This window comes from Nicotiana tabacum, chromosome 6 (assembly GCF_000715075.1).
Source record: "Nicotiana tabacum cultivar K326 chromosome 6, ASM71507v2, whole genome shotgun sequence".
NCBI lineage: Eukaryota > Viridiplantae > Streptophyta > Magnoliopsida > Solanales > Solanaceae > Nicotiana > Nicotiana tabacum.
The window spans coordinates 206,161,244-206,179,523 of NC_134085.1; the positions used below are offsets into that span (position 1 = coordinate 206,161,244).

At 39.3% G+C, this 18,280-nt stretch overlaps 1 protein-coding gene across 5 annotated transcripts; it reads left to right on the forward strand.

The window, feature by feature from the left end:
* Window positions 1-451: 451 nt before the first annotated feature.
* Window positions 452-11,345, forward strand: LOC107798346 (dual specificity protein phosphatase PHS1-like). Of its 5 annotated transcripts, none has more exons than XM_075256543.1 (11): window positions 452-638; window positions 893-970; window positions 1,064-1,212; window positions 6,065-6,269; window positions 6,677-6,853; window positions 6,947-7,107; window positions 8,131-9,217; window positions 9,459-9,605; window positions 9,697-9,924; window positions 10,522-10,679; window positions 10,930-11,345. In XM_075256543.1, exons 1-11 carry the CDS (start codon window positions 597-599, stop codon window positions 11,297-11,299), a joined length of 2,802 nt encoding a protein of 933 aa, XP_075112644.1. In that variant the 5' UTR covers window positions 452-596; the 3' UTR covers window positions 11,300-11,345. The 5 variants fall into 5 exon arrangements, with proteins under 5 accessions (XP_075112644.1, XP_075112648.1, XP_075112645.1 ...); XM_075256547.1 differs by having other exon boundaries at window positions 9,697-9,815; XM_075256544.1 differs by lacking the exon at window positions 9,697-9,924.
* The last annotated feature ends 6,935 nt before the right edge of the window (window positions 11,346-18,280 follow it).

An 18,280-nucleotide genomic window follows, 5' to 3' on the forward strand; every position in this document is an offset into this window, starting at 1 on the left:
ATGGCTTTGAATCCTAAGTCTAATGGTTTCTGGTTAGATATTAAAGATTTTGAGTTTCTAATGTATTTCAACGTAAGTTAGTTAATATATTTGGTCCTAAATTAGAACTTTACTTTATACATGGAGGAAATTTAGTTGATTTTAATGTCCTAAATATTAAGGCTTCCTACATAATAATTCAAATATGAAAAATTTTAATAAATATAATTTTATTTGATTTAAGGGTAAATGACAATTTTATCTAGTGTGAATTTTTTTTAAAGGGCAAAAAAGGCAAACGACATTTCGCTAAGGACCTTCGTGTATAGATATAAATATAAATTATTAATAAATATAAATAACCGTTTCTCCGGAAAAAAAAGTTAAAATTTAAAATTGGAGGGAGAAACACGTGGCTGCACCTTACAAATAAGTAGTAGAACATGGACTGCACTAAAAACTCGCAATAACATAAAGCAGTGGAGCGAGAGTGTGTCATCATCACTGTCGACCCAAACAAAGAACCGACCCACCTGAGTTTCGATCTCTCTCTCTCTCTCAACGACCCAGAAAAAGCGGCAAAATCTAATTTGCTTTTTGTATGAAAAGAAAAGGCAATGACCAATGAGTATCAACAACAAGACATGTACTCCCTTCAGGCACGCTCTCTTTCTTTCCTTCAAACTATTAGGAGAGTACCTTTTTCAATTCAAATGAACACACCCATGTCCTTTCTTCCTTTTTCTTTTTCTTTTTTTTACAAAAAATAACCTATATACGCATCGCACATTAATCATTATGAGCTTTTAGTGTGCGTGTGTGTGTATATCGTACTATATAGATCTGAGTTATCGATTTATATTGCTTTTTATAACGATCTTATAAGAGGGGAAGAAATTTATGTATTATGCAGAAAGAAGAGGAGAAAGACTCCTTCGAGCTGGGATCTGAGGAGCCTGAGGCCCCGTTGCCCCTCACTGTCACTTCTCGGGTCTGGTTTTTTTATTTTTAATTATAATTTATTATTATTGAAGTTCTGGGGATAGGAAAATTGAAGGGTGGAGCATTGTGTTGCAATTTGCAGGTGCTGTATATGTTGGGGGATATAACGGCGGGACCGGCGTATCGGTTTGCCCAATGGCTGGAGCTGGTCCGTAAGCGCAGCAGCAATTACCGCTCTTCTGGATTCCCTCATCGGATCCCCAGAGCCCATAGCATGCCATTAAGCTTAAGGTTCATACTTCTTTTTTAACACAATGACTTATATTCATCATAATATGATCTTATAGTAAAGAAAACTGACATTGATGCTTAATCATGCTATTAACCCAAAAATTTGTGTATTGGGCAGCACAACTTTGAGAGTTGGATTTAGACAGTGTAACAGTCTTCTTCAAATTTGAGATTAGTGACTGTGGTTTTCTTTAACCTGATGTGAGTTGTCTTTCTTGAAATTTTTTGTTATGCTGCGCTTGAGTTTATTGCCAAGAGCTATAACTAATTATGGACCACAGTTTGCAAGTTGTGCTTTTTTATTTTTATCTTCAGTCGGTAGTTGCTAAATGACAGTTATTTTTGATAAGTTAAATAATTTTATTAACAATTGGGGACTAACCCCGTATACAAGCCGTATACCAAAAAAAAGAGAACCTACACCAAAATATAGTTCTCAACAAAAGAGATCCAATCCTCTATACAAATAGGGACCTCATGAGTACACCAAAAAGAAACTAGGAACAAGAAACTACTTTGCAATTTCACAAAATCTTGTTCCACCCCTTCAAAAGCCCTCCTATTCCTCTCTTTCCATATCACCCACATGATTGCTAAGGGAGAGACACTCCATGCCCTTAGACTTCTCTTTCCACTCATGTGAACCCAACTATGCAACGCCTCCTTCACTGTACCCGGCATCGCCCATTGCACCCCAAACAAATTAAGGATCACTCTCCACAACCGATTAGCCACTTTACAATGCAATAGGAGATGATCTACATCTTCGCCCGAGCATTTGCACATGAAATGCCAACTAACATAGGTGATCCTTCTCTTTCTCAGATTTTTCGCTGTCAAAATCGCTCCCCTCGCCGCCAACCACACAAAGAAACACACCTTTCTTGGTGCTCTAGAAATCCAAATCGAGTAATGAAGGAAAACTTGTTCCTCTCTCACTATTAACCTCTTATAATAAGATTTAACCGTGAATAATCCATTTTTACTCTCCCGCCATCTCCATACATCCGATACATTATTCGGTGTATCCAACCCATACAATAACTCAACTAGATTGTGAAATTCTTCTATCTCCCAATCTTGTAGGTTCCTCATAAATCTCAAATCCCAATGAAGCACCCCTCCGTGGGACCTACAAATTTGTTGGACCGTCATCTCTTTCTGGCAAGATACTCTATATAAGTTAGGGAAAGCTCCCTCAACTCGTTCTACCCGCACCACTTATGCACCTAAAAATTAATATGGCTTCCGTCCCCAACCCTAAAGGAAATATGGCCACTAAAATCTTCCCACCCCTTCATAATACTCCTCCATAAGCCACACCCAAACGGTACTCTAATGTTTCTAGTCCTCCACCCCCCCTTCCATAATACCATATTTTTCTGCTACATCCCCCTCCAAAATGCACTCTCCTCCACCCCAAATCTCCATATCCACTTCCCTAGCAAAGCTTTGTTGAAGACTTTGAGATCTTTCACCCCGAGACCTCCCCGTTCCTTTGGAGATGTGACAACTCTCCAGTTCACTAAATGATACCTTCTTGCTCCTTCCGTTGTGTCCCATAAAAAGTTTTGTTGAAGTCTTTCCAACCTCTCATGTAAAAATGACATATAATTTGTAGGAATGCTAGATAGAGTGCTTTTGATCAAAACTTCTTTCCCTCCTATCGACAAGTACTTCTTTTGCCATCCCGCTAGCCATTTCTCTACTCTCTCAATCACTGGGTTCCACATTGCAAGATCTTTGCTCGATGCACCCAACGGTAGCTCCAAATAGGTAGTAGGTAAAGTACCCACCTTACAATTCAACACATGTGCAATCTCTTCAATATTATCCACTTCTCCCATCGGTGTGATCTCACATTTTCTGTGGTTGATCTTAAGGCCTGACACAATCTGGAACCATCAGAGAATCTGTCTCAAATAAGTTACCTGAGACACCTCTGCATCACAAAAGACCAACGCATCATCTGCAAATAACAAATGTGAGTAACTGTCACTTTGCTATGCCCACTAAGCGAAGCATCAAAGCCCTTAATTAGACCTCTAGAGACCGCCCTATCCATCATCTTACTCAATGCTTCCATCACCAAAATAAATAACATAGGGGATAGTGGATCCCCCTGTCTCAAACCCCTCGAATTCCCAAAGAAACCACATGGGCTTCCATTCACCAAAATAGAGAATCTAGCCGTAGAAATGCAAAATTTGATCCATCTCCTCTATTTGTCCCCAAACCACATCTTGGACATAATGAAATCTAGGAAATCCCAATTCACATGATCATAAGCTTTCTCAAGATCTAGCTTACATAAGATTCCCGGTTCTCCTCTCTTCTTTCTGGAATCGACCACCTCATTCGCCACTAATGCAGCATCCAGGATCTGTCTTCCTTCCACAAATGCATTTTTGAGAAGTGGATACCATCTCATCCAAAACCTTTTTTAGTCTATTAGAAAGTACCTTAGAAATAATCTTATAGATGCTTTCCAACAGACTAATAGGCCTATAATCTTTGATACTCGTCGCTCTTTCCTTCTTTGGCGCAATGGTGACAAAAGATGCGTTAAGGCTTCTTTCAAACTCCCTAGTTTCTTGAAATTCCACAGTGGTCTCCATCAACTCCACCTTAACTATCCTCCAACAATGTTGGAAGAAAGCCAAAGTGAATCTATCCGATCCCCGAGCTTTGTCACCCGCACAACTCACTACCGCTGCCCTTACCTCTTCTTCTTCCATAGCCCTCTCCAACCACTCCCTCATCCCAGTGTTATTAAAAGCGCTCGCTTCTCGCTTTAAGCGCTGAAGCGACGCGAGACGCTGTTCTATCGCTTGCTTTTCTGCTACAAAAGCGACTCACATAAAAAAAGTGCACGCTTTAACCGCTTAAGCGAGAAGCGCCGCGATGGAAAAAGCGTGTTTAAGCGACGTGAAGGCATCTGCTAGGGTTTTTTAAAAAAAAATTGGCAAATAAACCGTAAGTTGCCAAATAAACATACGCTCTTCTGCTGCTCCAACTCCAACGACGACTGCTACTCCAACGACTTTCTTCTTCCCTCTTCTTCTCTTCTTCTTCTTCTTCTTCTTCTTCTTTCTTCTTTCTATTTTTTTCACTTTCTATTGCTCTGTTCTAGACATCTAATTTATGCTTTGTTCTTCTGCCCTATTTTTCTCTTCTTCTTTCTATTTTTTTCATTTTTTATTGCTCTATTTTTGTGCCCTAAAACTATGCTCTGTTTTCTGGTTTATTGCTCTTTTTTTGTGTCCTAAAACTATGCTATGTTTTCTGGTTTATGCTTTGTTTTTCTGGTTTTATCGCTCTGTTTTCTGTTTTTCTGTTTTCTGCTCTGTTTTTCTGCTAGTGCTCATTGTTCGCTTCTCGCTTTGGTGAAGCGAGGCCTCGTTGCTTTTTTGCGCTTAACGCTTTCCAAAACACTGCCTCATCCCCTCTCCTATTTGACTAAAATCTAACCCCCCACCCCCAATTTAGGTTTCCAACTAGCATCTTCTTTAAACCGACGTGCATAATAGCCAACAATAGCCCCTTTAACTTCCTCCTCCCCCTCAAACACCACTTCATTCACTTCTATGGACTCAATAAAGTTCCTCTTCCTATTTGCTATCGCGAGCCTATGAAATTTTTTGTATTTGAATCCCCCTCCTTCAACCACAACGCCCTCAATTTTTGCTTCCAACTGGTCTCTTGAGCGACCGCTAAAGCGGCTAGCTCCTGATTTGCCTCCTCTTTCCTAACTCTCTCGCTCTCTTCTAAGGCCCTCAAAGCTTCCACACGCTCCATCTCCCCCACCTCATTAATTAGCTCCCTTATTTTAACTTCTACCCTCCCGAACACCTCCTTATTCCACTTCCTAATATCTCCTTTTAGCATTTTCAACTTGCTTGCAAGTCGAAAAGATGGTGTGCCAGTCACTACATACCCATTCCACCAAGCATCCACTCTATCTTCAAAATCTGACACCTGAAGCCACATATTCTCGAACCTGAAAGGAATACGCAAACTCCTCCTTCTACTGCCATCTAGCATAATAGGCGAGTGATCCGAGGTCAATCTAGGCAATGGAACTTGTAACACATCTGGAACCATAGATTTATTTCATTTAATAGAGTGGTGTTTGGCTATTTATGACATTTTAAGAAAACAAGGAAGATTTTTTATACTAACGGCTAACCCAAATCAAAGTACCCATAGTATCTTCTTGTTTATAGATGCGACTCCAATTTTCGAAGAGCATGTCGTTAAGGGCAAAACCAGAATGTTAAAATCAAAGAGTTCCGAGATACAGAAATGTGTTTATCTTTGTGGTATTGGCCAAAAAGGAAAGAGTACCATGTAAAATGAAATGTAGGAGTTGTAAGTCTTGTTCTGTTCTGTTTCTATACATAGTTCTCGGAGCAAAAGAACATCTTCTTCACAAGGAAATCAAGTGAAAAATAAGTACCTAAGTTTGGCAAAGCTCTTTCCTCCAATGGTAGCTACTAAGCTGCTTAGAGTTGAGGGGTGAAGTTTCTTTTGAGCGCGAGTCTACAACCATGTTGGCACTTCCTAAAAGAAGGGAAGAATGGGAACAGTGTTTTCCCTTTCAATATTGAGATTAAACAAGTGACACCATCTCTTTCAAAGTGCTTGTTCTAACACATCTTTCTTTCAAGAAAAATTTCAAACTTTCAGATGAGAGCAAAAGTATTAGGTGCTGTTGTGGGCCCATATCCTTAAATGAATAGGAATTTAGTTCTTTTTTCTGTCTATTGTGCAAATAATTGCATGGACTCATTGAGCTCTATAAATGTACAGACTGCAATTATAATGTAGCTCTAGTATAATTCTCGTTCAGTGCAGAAGAGTCAAGTCTTGATCAGGTTGATCCTCTACCATCTGAGCAAACGCCAGAAGTAAATTTATGGGAGAGACTTGGCAAAGCTGCGGTTTTGGACATTGAATCAAGCACCTTTTCATGGAACATGCTGTCTTCTCTTCACCACACAGAACACAGTAGTAGTACCGAACAGTCCGAGGATGAAACCAATAAAGCATTAGAGGTATTTCAGTTTTGATAGTTTGTTTGCTCAGTACTTGATTGTCTGAATAAGAGGTAGAATTGACTGGAACAAGTATAGCGTGGTCCTTACTTATCCAAAAGAAAAAATTAGTAGCATTTACCTTAGTTATCTAACAACTCTTTTTTCTTTCCAGGTTCCTTAAAACTTTTGTTTTTCCCCTTACTGAGAGCTTCATGAATGCTATTTTATAATCTTATGTGTCATTTTCAACTGAACATACTTTCTGGTATGAGAGATTAATGAACCTATTGTTTAAAATAAGCTTTTATATCTGTTAGAAGTAACAAACGAGTGGCAAAGGGAAGGTCAACTACGCATGACACTTTAAGCATTTTACAATTATTGCTGTGTTCTTAATAATTATTTGCTCATGCAACTGAACGCAGGTGACTGTAAATTCTGGGGGTGTTGTATTCTTTGCGCTATTTAACGAACCTGAAAATGATGATGCTTCTCCAAAAGAAGCTGCGGCTGTTATAAAGATATCATCTTCGAGGATGGCTACACAATCAGAACGTCTGGGTTATGAATTTGCGAAGTGGCTAGGTGTCCAAACTCCACAAGTTGTTCCTTCTCACTTCATTATAATTGTTTATATGTTTTATTAGGGAGATTTTGTAGGTCATATCTTTAACTATGTTCCGAAAATATTGCAGTCCAGGGTTATTCATAATTGTAGCCCAGAGTGGCTACAGATCAAGGAAGCTGCAGAAAAAGCAAAAGATGCAGCGATTTTGGAAGGTGATGGGATTGTGGAAATGACGTGTTCAGAACTTCTGGAAGCTCTTGAGCTAAGCCGGTGCCTTATGTTAATGAAGTGCGTATACGACTTGATGTTTTTGTGGGGCGTTAGAGCACATGTGCATTAATTTCCCTATTTCTTGATATCTCTTTGCTGGTGAATTGGTGCATGAGACGGGTGGTAATTTAGATAAATGCAATTTGAAAATTATGAGAATGTAGTCAAGAGGCTGTTTCTCACGGTAAGAAAATTTATTCGATAGGTACTTTGGCTCTTTTTAGGTTGTAAAACTTATCAAATTAGGCCTCTCTTAGAAAGCATAAGCCAAAAGCCAATGAGCTGTTATTGGATCAGGCAATCTTTCTACTAGCTGCTGCCTACTTGTGGACGGACTAGCAACTGTTTACTTCATTCTTGTGTTAATATGTGTGGAAAGAGTAAGATACTTGAATAATTTTATTCATATCTTTCAATGTCATGTACATGGCTTTATATACCAAAGAGGTTGAGAAGCAGAATCACCTAAATCTCTTAAAATAGGGATTATACAGAATCATATAAAATACTAAAAGAATCATAAATCTGATATTCTAGATTACAACAATTATCCCTAAAATCTTAAGAGGATCGGTCTTGATACGGAGAATATCTTCCTGGAAATTCTCTATCATTCAATAGTATGTATGGTTTACGGTTTACCAATGTATGGTGACGCATAAATCATTTTGCGCTTGATGCATACACATATTTATTTTTTACTGTTTAGCTTGAATATATTACTAAAAAATGTAGAATATTTTATTTTAAGATTATGAAAAAATATGTATAAAGGAAATAGTTAAAGATGATGGAGCCGAAAGTAGGAAATGGAGTGAAAGACCAAGTTAGGTAACTCTACTTTGTTGGGGGCTTTGCTAGTACTGCAGATTATATGTCTAATTTTTGGTGCACTAGGACAGTTACCACTTTAGCTTCCTTGTGTCAGATTTCTCCTTTTACTATCCCAAATGAAATAGGTAGCTTTGGTCTAAGAAAATGTTTTAAGTCACTAGAATTGTATTTTGATACTTTCGTTGGCCTTATGACTTGCTATTTCAGTTACATACATGGGTCCCCCCTGTTGGAGAGCTCAAATGCATTTGATTCAAGAGAAGCAGGAGAAAGGACTGCGGCAGCACTAGGTAGGGTTTTGATGTTGGATCTTGTCATCAGAAATGAAGATCGGCTTCCATGTCGCCATCTCAGATGGCGCGGTAACCCTGCAAATTTATTGTTAGCTGATAAAGTGAATGCTGCAAACTTGGACGCACTAGCAGCAGCCTTCGATTCTGCAATTGATAGATATAGGCCGAGAGTGATTCGGGCGCTTCAGAAAGAAAGAAGAGCTAATTCTGTAGATAGCAGAATAAGCACTCCTAACCCAGGATTAATATCACAGAGTTCCGACCTTTCAGACATCACAGAATCTCCAAAATCCAGCAATATGAGTGTAAGTCAAACTTCAAATGAGTCATGTCCAGATTTTCACGTTGTAGCAATAGACTCTGGGGTTCCTCGAAGACCACCTGCAGGAAAGCGTGCAAGTGATCAAGAAAATTATCCTAAGCTGGTTGAGCTCCTAATTAACAGTCCCGAGTATGCTTCAAAAATATTATATGAGATTACGGGAGGAAAATTAGGATCTCCACCAGAGGATTCTGATATAATGAACAACTATCAGGCAGCTGATGCAGCTTCAATAGTGCATGAGTTCCGGAGTGGATTTCGTGCAGCTCTACGTGACTTGCAGGGATTTCATATATTCATTGTCACACTTCATCAGAAACTGGATAGCCTCTTTCGAGTATTTCTTAATATTATCAACCGTGCTTCTGCTGGCGATCTTGAGAAAGAAGACTTGGTAATTCCTGAGTCACCTTCACAATCTGCTGGCGTTGCGGGGCATTGCCCATCAACACCAAGTAAAGAACGCACACCAAATGATAATTATTTGGATTCAAATGAATCAGAATGTCAGAGAACAGCTACTAGACCATCATCTTCAGGATGCAGAGACAGCTTGGATTCTACTGTTTCTCCAAGTTCACGTGATAGCTGGCAAGGAAAGCTCTGTAAGGGCAGTGGTGAGCCACTTCGTAGTCTCCGTTTGACTTCAAAACTCCGTGACTTTCATAAGTTTGCTAAGGTTTGTGATGTGCGTTGGAAATTTACTCCAACAAGAAAGTGTTTATCTCTTTGCAAAAAAATCTGATCTACTTAAGTTGCTGGGTATCATTAAAAGTATTTCAGTAATGTTTTAAGAATTTTATTCGTCTCTTAACACAAAATTCTTCCATATCCTGGAGACTTTTTTCTATGAAAAAGAAGATTCTAAGTCTTGAGCAAGTTCCTTCTCTCAATTATAGGCATTTGCTTCTCCTTTTCAGGTAGATGCAGAACTAAATAAAGAGTTGGAGCAATGGAATGAGATGCTTAAAAGTGATGCAGTTAAACTATGCCAGGAAAACAATTTTAATTCAGGTTTCTTTGAAGGAAGTGATAGTAATTATGTGGTTGATGCTTATGAGCTAAAGGTACTAATGTCCTACTCAGCTTGCCCCTTGAGACACTATGGTAATTTGTCTTTGTTGTAATCCTTTTCATGTTCAATTTTGCAACTTATAGATCAGGCTTGAGCACATTCTGGAGAGGATATCATTAGTTTCTGATGCTGCAAATACAGAAAAACCATTTGCAATCTCAGCCAGCTTGTTTATTGGTGGCGCACTTGCTGCTAGATCTGTGTACACACTGCAACATTTAGGGATCACACATATCTTATGTCTCTGTGCAAATGAAACTGGGCAGTCAGACTCCCAATTTCCTGATTTATTTGAATATAAGAACTTTTCCGTTAGTCCTCAAAACCTTCTTGCTTTTGTTTGATATACATTTTTCATGCTGGCTAAAATCTGGCATTTAATTTATGATCGGTCCTTCTGTTTGATGCATCTCTGACTACTTCTATCTTGAAGTCTTCTAAAGCAGTAGAAGTGCTAGAATTCTACTTATTTTGAGTCTTCATCATGTGGCTACTGAGATGACACCTGTTTCTCTTCACAAGATGCATCCCATCTTCCATTGTGTATAACTTTTTTCGGTTGAGTATCCTAAAAATTAAGTTAGGCGATCTGTATAGTCTTTGCATACTATGAAATAATTATCCTAAAACCTTTGATCTTTGACTCAGGAGGAAGTAGTTTTCAAACCTGTTAGAGTGTACAAGCTACAAATTTGAAGAAGTTTCTTACTGATGTTTCCAAGTTAGCAACTAAGTAATCTGTTGTTTATTTTTTAAAATATCTACTCGACTTTCTTGGGATTGAGGAAAAGTATTAGTAATAGTTATTGTAAACAACTCTTAAACACACTTAGAAGCTCTTCAACTCTTGTATTTGTTGTATACTAACAGAGGTTGCATGTGTGGTGTTACTTTTCTTGTATGGGCAGATATGTGATGAAGAAGATTCTAATATCAGTGCACTCTTTAACGAAGCTCATGATTTTATCGATCTTGTTGAAGAAAACGGCGGGAAGGTTCTGGTTCATTGCTTTGAAGGGAGAAGCAGGAGTGCTACAGTAGTTCTTGCTTATTTAATGCTCAGGAAGTAAGTGCAAAAGATTTAATGAATGGGTTATGCATTGGCTTATGTTTTGTAGACTGATGTGAAGCTGAATGTCAAATGAATGGACATTAGCTGACTTGCTAATTCTTTAGAAGATTGGCTGTTATCATTTTTGAAGCAATTAGAATAGTTTCTTTTTTGTTGTTAAAACTTGGCCTGTAGACTATTGAGGCAGTTTGTTTTCCGGAAGTCATGCAAGAAACTTCATAACGGAAAGTTTTATATGGTGCAGGAAGTTTACTTTGTTAAAGGCATGGAATACATTGAGACGAGTTCATCGTCGAGCCCAACCTAATGATGGTTTTGCAAGGATTCTTTTGGACCTAGATCGCAAGTTGCATGGTAAGGTTTCTATGGAATGGCAACAGCGGAAGCCAAGCATGAAGGTTTGTCCCATCTGTGGAAAGAACGCTGGCTTGAGCAGCAGTTCGCTGAAGCTTCATTTGCAGAAAGCACACAAGAAACTATCATCTGGAAGTGTGGACAGTGCTATGAACATGGAAATACAGAAGGCCTTAGATGTTGGGAATAAACCCCTTACCAAAATAATATTCACGGTAATAAAGCGGAATAATAATGTAGCACCGAGATACGGTAATTAACAAGAATAAAAGAGTAACAATGACACCATGATTTTTACGTGGAAAACCCTTCTGAATAAGGGAAAAAACCACGACCCCGAGAGGAGCAACTGATATCACTATAGTAAGGAATTTTACAACTTTGTAGGTCGGAGGTAAATACTCCAAAGACCACTACAACACTCAAAAGAAATAACCCTCTTTTGATATTCCCACCTCACTACAATATCGCTCTCTCTCTATTTTCCTCACAGACTATTTTCTTATACCTTGTCTGTGAAACCTTACTCTTTCTTTCTCTCTTTGTTGGTGTGTAGAAATGAGAGTTGAAGCTCTCCTTTTATAGCCAAAGCTTCACCCTCTAAAGCCTACAATATTTGACAATTTACACACACTTTTCACAATTCAACAAAGTTGGCTACCAAACCAAAGAAATTCAACAAGGTTGGCTACCAAACCAAACTAATTCAACAAGGTTGGCTACCAACCAAACCAAGTCAACAAGGTTGGCTACCAAACCAAAGAAAACTCTTATTAGGCACATGTCTAATACTTCTTCAATGAGATGGACATCATCAATCTCCCCCTCCAGTCTCATTCATCTAGAGGAGGTAGCACTGTCTTCTAGTTTGAATGCATGCCGACAAGTTCTTTGCATAGCTCGAACTTGTTCCTTGGTACCACCTTGGTCAGCATATCTGCGGGATTCTCATTTGTAGAAATCTTCAAGACTTTTAGAGATTCATCATCTACCATTTCTCGAATCCAATGATATCTCATATCAATGTGTTTGGTCCTTGCATGGTACATAGAGTTCTTGCTAAGGTCTATTGCACTTTGACTGTCACAATAGACGACATACTCCTTCTGATGCAATCCAAGCTCTTGAAGGAATCGCTTGAGCCATATCATCTCCTTGCCAGTTTCTGTAGCAGCAATGTACTCTGCTTCAGTTGTTGAAAGTGCAACGCACTTTTGCAACTTAGACTGCCATGATATAGCTCCCCCTGAAAATGTAAACAAATATCCAGTAGTAGATTTTCTGTTGTCAATGTCACCTGCCATATCAGCATCTGTATAGCCCTTCAAGATTGGATCAGATCCTCCAAAGCACAAACAATCTCCCGTGGTACCTCTCAGGTACCTGAGTATCCACTTGACTGCTTCCCAATGTTCCTTTCCAGGATTTTCAAGAAACCTGCTGACAACACCAACTGCGTGAGCAATATCTGGTCTAGTACATACCATTGCATACATCAAGCTTCCGACTGCTGAAGCATAAGGAACTTTAGCCATGTTCCCTTTCTCCTCCACTGTTGTAGGACACATCTTCTTACTCAACTTTAGATGACCAGCAAGAGGTGTGCTGACTGGCTTAGCATTCTTCATGTTGAAGCGTTCTAGTACACGTTCAATGTACTTCTCCTGAGATAGCCACAACTTTCTACTTGTTCTCTCTCGAACTATCTTCATCCCTAGAATTTGTTGTGCTGGGCCCAAGTCCTTCATATCAAATGACTTGGACAGATCTCCTTTCAACTTTGCTATCAACCCCTTGTCTTTTCCTACAATTAACATGTCATCCACATACAACAACAATATAATAAAGTTATTCTCAGAAAATCTTTTGAAGTATACACATGGATCAGAATAGGTCTTTAGGTATGTTTGACTTTTCATGAATGAATCAAACTTCATGTACCACTGCCTTGGTGCCTGCTTCAATCCATAAAGACTCTTATTCAATTTGCACACCATGTGTTTCTTTCCAGCTACTTCAAATCCTTCTGGTTGCTCCATATAAATCTCCTCTTCCAAATCTCCATGAAGAAATGCAGTTTTCACATCCAACTGCTCCACTTCAAGATCTAGGCTAGCTTTCTTCTGTTCGAAGCCTTTAACCACCAATCGAGCTTTGTATCTGACCAGCTTGCCATCTCCATCTTTCTTGAGTTTAAAGACCCATTTGCATTTGAGTGGTCTTTTACCCTTTGGAAGTTCAACCAGCTTGTATGTGCCATTTTTCTGGAGAGATTCCATCTCTTCTTGCATAGCTTTCATCCACTGGTTCTTTTCTGGATGGGACAACACCTCCTTAAGACTTTCTGGCTCCCCCTCATCACTGATGAGGACATACTCTGTGGAAGGGTACCTGCGTGACTCTACCCTTGGCCTCTCTGATCTCCTCAGAGGTTGAGGTTGTTCTTCTCCCTGAGTGGGGTGCTCCACTTCCTCGACACCTTCATCAAGTTGCTCCCCATGCTCAATAACCTCACCAGGTTGCTCCCCCTGCTCGGCAACCTCGTCGGTCGTACTTTCTGCACTTGTGGGATTGTTAGAAGTAGAAGGAATAGTAACAAAGTTAGGAATTATACCATTCTTCGCCTTTTCTGACATATCAGCAGCAGTTCCAACTTCACTTTCTCGGAAGACTACATCTCTACTTCTGATGACCTTCTTCTTTACAGGATCCCACAGTCTGTACCCGAACTCTTCATCTCCATATCCGATAAATATGCAGGGAATAGATTTATCATCCAGCTTTGTTCTCTGCTCTTTTGGTACATGTGCAAAAGCTCTGCAACCGAACACCTTCAGATGCGAGTAGGACACCTCCTTGTTGGTCCAGACTCTCTCTGGGATTTCAAATGCCAACGGAACTGATGGACTCCTATTGATCAGGTAACAGGCTGTCTGAACTGCTTCACCCCAGAATGACTTAGGCAGTTTAGCCATTCTGAGCATGCTTCTCACCTTCTCCACAATGGTGCGGTTCATCCTCTCGGCTACGCCATTGTGCTGTGGGGTTCCAGGAACTGTCTTTTCATGTCTGATCCCATGACTTGAACAATACTCTTCAAATTCCCTTGAAGTGTACTCACCTCCATTGTCACTTCGGAGACGCTTTAGCTTTCGACCCGTCTCCCTTTCTACTAGAGCATGAAACTTCTGGAAAACTTGAAACACCTGATCTTTGGTTTTCAAAATATAAACCCATAATTTTCGTGAAGCATCATCAATAAAAGTAACAAAATATTTGTTACCGCCCATTGATTCAATTTCCATTGGGCCGCAAACATCAGAATATACTAAATCAAGTATATTCAATTTTCTTTCAGACGATGTCTGAAATGAGACTCTATGCTGCTTACCAAATAAACAGTAGTCACAAGGTTTTACCGTTGTACCTTTGGCATAAGAAATGAGTGATTTCTTGGCAAGAATCTGCAATCCCTTCTCGCTCATATGACCCATTCTTTTGTGCCACAAATCTACAGAAATCTCATCTTGTGCCGCGTTCAATTCACCTTGGCATATTTCTGCATTTGTCCTGTACAACGTGCCACGAGCAACTCCCTTTGCAATCACCAATGATCCCTTAGTGAGTCTCCACTTTTGATTTGCAAAATAGCTCTCGTATCCATCTCGGTCTAAAGCAATTCCCGAGATCAAGTTCATCCGTAAATCAGGTACATGCCGCACATCCTTTAGAACCAATGTGCATCCGACATTTGTCTTGATACAAATGTCACCAATCCCCGCAATCTTTGAGTAACTTGTGTTACCCATTTTCACTGTGCCGAAATCACCTGCTACATATCTGCAAAAAAGATCTCTTACCGGTGTGGCATGGTGAGATGCCGCTGTGTCAACCACCCATTCCGACTCTGAACCTGACAGGTGCATGCATTCCTCTTCCTCATTTATAAAGAGGACAACATTATCATTATTTTGCACCATGGCGGCTGTGTTGTCGTCATTCTTCTGGCCACTGGTTTCACCTTTGCCCTTCCTTGGATTTGGGCAATCTCTTTTGAAGTGACCTGGTTGATTACAGTTGTAGCAATTTCTGACTCTTGATTTGGATCGGTTCTTTGACTTCCCACGAGCTCCGGATCTACCATAGTTGTTCGAACTCCTTTGATAACTCCTGCCTCTACCTTCTGTGATGAGAGCCTGTCCTTGATTTTCAGGCTTCTTTCTCATCTTCTCATTGAGTAGAAGAGCCGATGTGACATCTTTCAACTCAATAGTAGTCTTACCGTGCAGGATGGTTGTTGCCAAGTTATCGTACGAAGATGGCAACGAGTTCAATAGCAAGATGGCTTTATCTTCTTCCTCGATTTTCACTCCGAGGTTGGCAAGCTGTGTGATTAGTCCGTTAAACACATTTAAATGTGACAAAAAATTCGTACCTTCACTCATGTGTAGGGCGTATAACTGCTTCTTCAGGTACAATTTATTTGTCAGCGTTTTGGACATGTATAGGTTTTCCAACCTTGTCCAAATTCCTCGTGCAGTGTCTTCATCAATGATGTTATTTACCACATCATCTGATAAGTGCAACCTAATTGCACTAGCAGCTCTTTCATCCAAGTCAGCCCAATCCTCAGCTTTCATGGTATCAGGCTTTTTGGAATCAACATCTAGAACCTTGTGTAATCCTTGTTGGATGAGCAGATCTCTCATCCTTCTTTGCCATGTTGAGAAACCGTTATCTCCGTTGAATTTTGCTACCTCGTACTTTACTCCGGACATTTTTATTTTTCACCAAGTATAGTACTACCGACAGTGAATAGTATTTCAGTGAACGAGCAGAACCTGTGCTCTGATACCAGTTGTTGGGAATAAACCCCTTACCAAAATAATATTCACGGTAATAAAGCGGAATAATAATGTAGCACCGAGATACGGTAATTAACAAGAATAAAAGAGTAACAATGACACCATGATTTTTACGTGGAAAACCCTTCTGAATAAGGGAAAAAACCACGACCCCGAGAGGAGCAACTGATATCACTATAGTAAGGAATTTTACAACTTTGTAGGTCGGAGGTAAATACTCCAAAGACCACTACAACACTCAAAAGAAATAACCCTCTTTTGATATTCCCACCTCACTACAATATCGCTCTCTCTCTATTTTCCTCACAGACTATTTTCTTATACCTTGTCTGTGAAACCTTACTCTTTCTTTCTCTCTTTGTTGGTGTGTAGAAATGAGAGTTGAAGCTCTCCTTTTATAGCCAAAGCTTCACCCTCTAAAGCCTACAATATTTGACAATTTACACACACTTTTCACAATTCAACAAAGTTGGCTACCAAACCAAAGAAATTCAACAAGGTTGGCTACCAAACCAAACTAATTCAACAAGGTTGGCTACCAACCAAACCAAGTCAACAAGGTTGGCTACCAAACCAAAGAAAACTCTTATTAGGCACATGTCTAATACTTCTTCAATGAGATGGACATCATCATTAGATGCACTCAAAATAAGTCGAGGTGGAAGTGTCAGCCCTACGCAAAGACAATCTTCCATGATTGAAGATTTGGAATCATGAGGTTAATAGTGTGCTACTGGCCTAACCTACCTGACGGGTATTGGTCATTGCAGACGGGAATCATGAAGCTTAAAGTCATCCTCATGATTATGTAGTTTCAATATCAATCAAAAGGGTAAAACGTGTAGTTAAGTACACAAGCTTAACCTATAAACATGCTCAAGTGCAGGTGTAAGAGTTTTAAGAATTGATGCTCTGTACTGTATCCTAGCAATAATTTTAGGAAGTTAGATACCTGATGTGTTCCTGCCATGGAAAATGTAAAATAATGTTTCTTAGTGTAACAACCCAGCCCATCATCTATATTGTCCGCTTTGGGCCTAGGTCCGTATGGCTATCTCTCCTGTATTTTGTCGATGTGGGATTTGCCTAGGGTGTCACATACACCTCTTCTTAGGAACTCATCGTCCTCGCTGAGGTTTGCTAATTTGTCTCGCTATCATTCAAGGTTAGACGTGGAGTGGCTCTGATACCATATGTAACAGCTTAGTCCACCAGTGATATTGTCCGCTTTGAGCTTAGGCCCGCACGGCTTTAAAATGCACCACTAGGGTCTAAGGTCTGTTTAATTATATACCCAACATCTCTCCGTGTTTTGTCGATGTTGGATTTGCTTAGGGTGTCATAATTAGCGTGCATAAGTTTTGACATGAGGAAGATTCTTATGTTTGATGCATGTACTTGTTATGATCGTGGACTATTGTTTTCGTGGATGTTACCCCATCATATTGTAATCGCAAAATCTTGCATTAGACTTTTTGTTGGCTTCCCGTTACGTAAAGCAAATGAGGATCTTGTAATCTTTTTTACTTTCCCCCCTGTTTCCAACTATGTAGAAACTTTGATTTGTAATTTGTAACTTCTAAGCAACTGCTTTATTTTTGTCTGACCATTAAACTGTAAATCATCCAATCCATTGTGTTTTCCACATTTGCTTTTATTCTTCTTTTCTGGACAAAAGAAAAGAAAAGAAAAGGAAAGGAAGAAAAAATGGGTGACGTGAACAACAAGGGGTTGAATCACAAACAAAATAACAAAACAAATGTTAATGTCAGTCCAAATATCAGCACGATTTTTTTGCAGATTGCTTAAAATGAGAGGACCTACTCGTTCCAAGTTTCCCTATCTCAGCCCCTTTTCCAAATAATCAGGAAAATTGCCCCAAAAAAAAGAAGAAAAAATCTTGAAAAAATATCCAGTACAGTGGAGTTAAGATAGACCTGGGAACGGTAAGCCAATTAAGAAATCACAATTCACAACAATCATGGAATATGGTGGGAATATGGGATGTATGCGAAATTTATGATAAATAAGCATTTTTACTTAAATGAATCTGGAATGAATTGATGTAAATTTCGAATACCTGATAGTTATAAGAAATTACAGCCAATGCAAAAGAGGGATTAATATTGGGGTTGAGATTAAGGTTGTTTAAAATCGAATCGTAACCGTTAACCAAACCGCAAAATTGTAGCCAATAATATCGGGTTGTCGGAGTAATAGTCGATGAACGGATTGAAATTTTATAATTAACGGCTTAACGATTTGGGATGGATTACTCAATTTTTGTATCAAATAAACCGTTAAGAATTTTTATATTTACGTTTCTCCCTCCTCTTCATAACAAATCATCATTTTCTTCTTGCTTTTGTCTACCAC

Coding starts and splice junctions, on each gene's coding strand:
- LOC107798346 (XM_075256543.1), top strand. CDS start 597: ATGACCAATGAGTATCAACAACAAGACATGTACTCCCTTCAG. Junction 6,854..6,946: donor TAGGTGTCCAAACTCCACAA/GTTGTTCCTTCT, acceptor AAAATATTGCAG/TCCAGGGTTATTCATAATTG. Junction 9,218..9,458: donor ACTTTCATAAGTTTGCTAAG/GTTTGTGATGTG, acceptor TCTCCTTTTCAG/GTAGATGCAGAACTAAATAA.